We start from the raw sequence: 3,757 nt of genomic DNA on the forward strand, positions 1-3,757 counted from the left end.
ATAAGAACCTGGGATCCTAAAACAACATGGCACTAGAGAAACTGGTGAAGGGTAGTTGTTTTAAGTTCACAACAAAACTTGACATTTTAAAACCAAGATTTCTACTGGACTGAAAGTTACCATTGAACTCACAAATGAAATTCACACATGACGTTCCAGGAGTACTTTGCATAAACTAAGCTACACCTACATAGGTAGGCAGAGTCCCTTTCTACTGTTGATGACTTTAGTAATGTCTCAGTGAAGGAGGTGAACGAACGGAATGGTTTAATCCCAGTCATTGCTGCTAAAATGAATAAACCAATGATGACAATAACAACAACCTCAGCCCAGTAGTAATGCTACATGTATGCAGTGGCTTGGTTCAAAAACTCTTCCTAGGTATGTCTGTCCAGGCAGGTTATGCTCACGCTCAAACACAGATCAGCACAGTTAGCATGGGCATGGATAGTCATATTATGCCTTAGTTCTGACATGAGCTGCTTCCTAGAAATGGTGAAGTGTGGGTTGTTCAACAGAATGGAATTTAATCCTTTCTCTAGTCCTGAACCAAGTCCATTCTGCTCCTTCCCAGGACAGGAAGAAGTTCATCCTCAGGAGAAGTATTTGCATTTGATGGGGGCGATGATTCTAACTGTTGAGTATAAGAATTCTTAAAAGAGACTTTCAAATCCTATTCAATTTTTTGTTTCTTTTAGGCTTCAGCCAGGAATGGAGACTCCACTGGATGTTTTGTCAAGGGCCGCATCCTTGGTGCATGCTGATGATGAAAAACGTAAGTGGGAGACCGATGTTGCTTCTGTGAACCTTGTCTTCTGTATATAAACATCCTGTGCCCCTCCACACGGTTTTGTGTCTTTGTGCCGTCAGGTTGGGTGGTTTTCTTCAGGAATAACATTTTTATTTTTAAGTGCCAGGAAATATTATATTTGGATATTAGAGCTCAAAGGGTTAACTCCAGGTAGCCCTTTCCTATGCAGCTTCCTCCAGTTGGATCTGGGGTGAAGACACTCCTGCGTATCTTTACAAGTTCAGATAACTGTGTGTTACTTAACATACTACTTGACCAACAGAGGACTAGAGATGGAAATAAACCACCCAAGGTTATTTATTCATGTCAGTATAGTCACCCAGACCCAGTGTCATCCAGCCTACTCTGTCATAGATTTCTGAGGCTGCAAATCTGAATGGAAGCAGATGGCCTTATCGTTCCCTCTTGGAGTGACTGGTGAGTTTGAACTGCTGACCTTGCAGTTAGCAGCCGGATGTTTTACCCACTGTGACACCAGCGGATCCTTTGAAAGTCTACAGTATCCATAATGGAAAACGATAGTTGTGAAAATTCTGTTTGCATAGTTGAGAAAGAGAGAGCAAATATTGGGGGTGGGGAACCCAACTTCACTAACTTGGTGGATGTAAGGTGCTATAAGAGAGAGAACCTCAAAATTGGAAGATGATTCCACAATGTGTTACAGTGGTTTCCTTGTTCATTTTAAAATGTATTTGTTATAAAATGATCTTGTACAAAGATAAAATTGCTGCTAAACAGTATTTGAAAGTAATATTATTTGATATGGGAGTGAAGTGAGTGGTCCTAGTGTGGCACTGTAGAATAATCACTAGACTCTTAACCACAAGGTCGGAGGTTCAAACCCACCAGCCGCTCCTTGGATAACCTATACAGGGTTGCTATGAGTTGGAACTGACTTGATGGCACTTAACAAAATTACTGAAAACTGAAAAATTTAAGGTTGATATTTTATACAGTATAAATTCTTAAAGATGAGCTACTTTGTAGTTTAGTTCTCAGTGAACTCACTGGAAAGTGCATGTCTTTGAAATGTAACATGTACCGTTTTACTAGCCATTAGACCTCAATTTCCTCCCAAGTAACATGAAATAGCAATAGCTACTTATGGAGTTCTTGTGGGAGTTAGATGGGCTATTGTGTACATGATATTAGTTAGCCTTTAGCTCCTGGTTGGGACTCACTGGCTTGACTCTCTTGATACATTGTTGACCCTATGATAGGACTAATCTAGTCTTCTGTTCTTAAGGAAGGAGTCTTCCTGGCCAGTAAAGCACAGGGCTACTAACCAAAAGGGCAGTCAGCAATTCAAATCCACCAGATTCTCTGAGGGAAACTCACCAGCCTCTCTGTGGCAATCTGCTTCCGTAACGATGACTGCCTTGGGAGCCCTAGGTGAGGGTTCTGCTCTTCCACAGAGTCCTGGTGTGATGCTTCGGATAAGCACTGGACTGCAAGGTTGCTTTGAACTGCAAGGTGGTTGGTTCAAACTCACTAGCTGCTCCGCGGAAACCCTACGCAGGGCTGTTATGGGTTTGCATTGACTTGTCAGCAACAAGGTTTGTGTGTTTTCTAGATGGGCTTAGCAGTTTTCCTGACAATTTGCATTTTGACATAGACACATGTCATTTAATCAGAAGGGTTACACTCCAGGGACAGCTACTACAAGTGCCTCAGCTATTTTTATAGTTTTATATCAGATCAAATTAGCATAATAAGTGTTGGAAATGGATCTCCCCGCTGGTGAAAATGTGGCTTTTAAGTTAGCATAATAGATGTTGAAGATAGATTTTTCTACAGAATAGCTCTTCAGACACTTGAAGATGGTTATTAGGTTTCCTTTAAATGCATGTTTCTTAATCTTTAGAAAGCCATGCTTTCCTTTAACATAGTCACGTGCTGCATAATGTCTAAGTAAGAACATGTGCGCTTGCCCCACTCACCTACAGATAACAACACAGTTTGGACTGGCTCTCTTTTGTAACCTGGGAAGTGCCTGCACTATACTCTCTATCTAGAAAGTTAGTGTGTAACTGTGGATGCTTTGACTTGGGAGGCAACAGCATCCAGTTTCATGCATTATGCGTCTCTTATGTTGTAGCATTATCTCTCTGTTTTGTTTTCTTCTGAAACTATTACTGTGAAGTGTCCCAGGGTCCCCAAGCACAGCAGAACCAGAGCTAGTGGTAGCAACTGCAAGAGGCAAAAGAGAAGAATTGATTTGGAAGGGAAGCAAAAGGTTATGAAATACCATGAAGGTGGAAAATCAGTGAATGCTAATATTGCTTACAATATACGGAGGTTGTACAAGGCAATCATGAAGGTTCCTGAAAACAAAGGAAAAATTCTCCAAGCTGTTAACGGATTGACTCCACTGAATGCTAGGTGGCTAATGAAAATGCAGGCAGGACTGGTATCAGATGTGGAGAGATTGCTAAAGATGGGGAGTGAGGACCAAACACGAAAGCGAATCTCTCTCAGCAGTTGATGATTGATCATTGCTCAGGCTCGAGAAGCTTGCTCAAGATGCTTAAGGAAAGCAGGACCAGAGTACGATATAGTGTTTACGCAACATCCCAATCACAGAACAACCTGTTTCATAGAAGGTGCTGTGGATGTGAAATCACTCATGATCATACACATAAAAATCTGATGATTTATTTTAATGTTGTTTGAAATTTAGTTTTAAAAAAAATCAGAGTCAAGAATCTTTGGTATTTTAGGCTGGCTTCTCTCGAAAAGCAAAACCAGTGTAGTGTGTGTGTGTATTGTTGTTATTGTTAGGTATCATCAAGTCGGTATCGACTCATAGCGACCTTATGCACAGCGGAGTGAAACACTGCCCAGTGCTGGGCTAGCATCACTACTTTGCACACTTGAGTCCGTCGATGCTGCCACTTGGCCAATCCGTCTCATTGGGGGTCAATCCATCTCATTGGGGTCTTCCAG

The 3,757-nt window shown here is 41.5% G+C and overlaps 1 protein-coding gene across 1 annotated transcript in view; it reads left to right on the forward strand.

Annotated features, from left to right (window-relative positions):
* The first annotated feature begins 705 nt into the window (after positions 1–705).
* Positions 706–3,757, forward strand: part of VGLL4 (vestigial like 4 (Drosophila)) — a 171,505-nt gene continuing 168,453 nt past the window's right edge. The window contains exon 1 of the mRNA XM_006872180.1: positions 706–775. Within this exon, the coding sequence (XP_006872242.1) occupies positions 712–775 (64 nt within the window). The 5' untranslated portion in view covers positions 706–711. The remainder of the gene's footprint in view (positions 776–3,757) is intronic.

Source organism: Chrysochloris asiatica, unplaced genomic scaffold, assembly GCF_000296735.1.
Source record: "Chrysochloris asiatica unplaced genomic scaffold, ChrAsi1.0 scaffold00186, whole genome shotgun sequence".
In the NCBI taxonomy this organism is placed as follows: Eukaryota; Metazoa; Chordata; class Mammalia; order Afrosoricida; family Chrysochloridae; genus Chrysochloris; species Chrysochloris asiatica.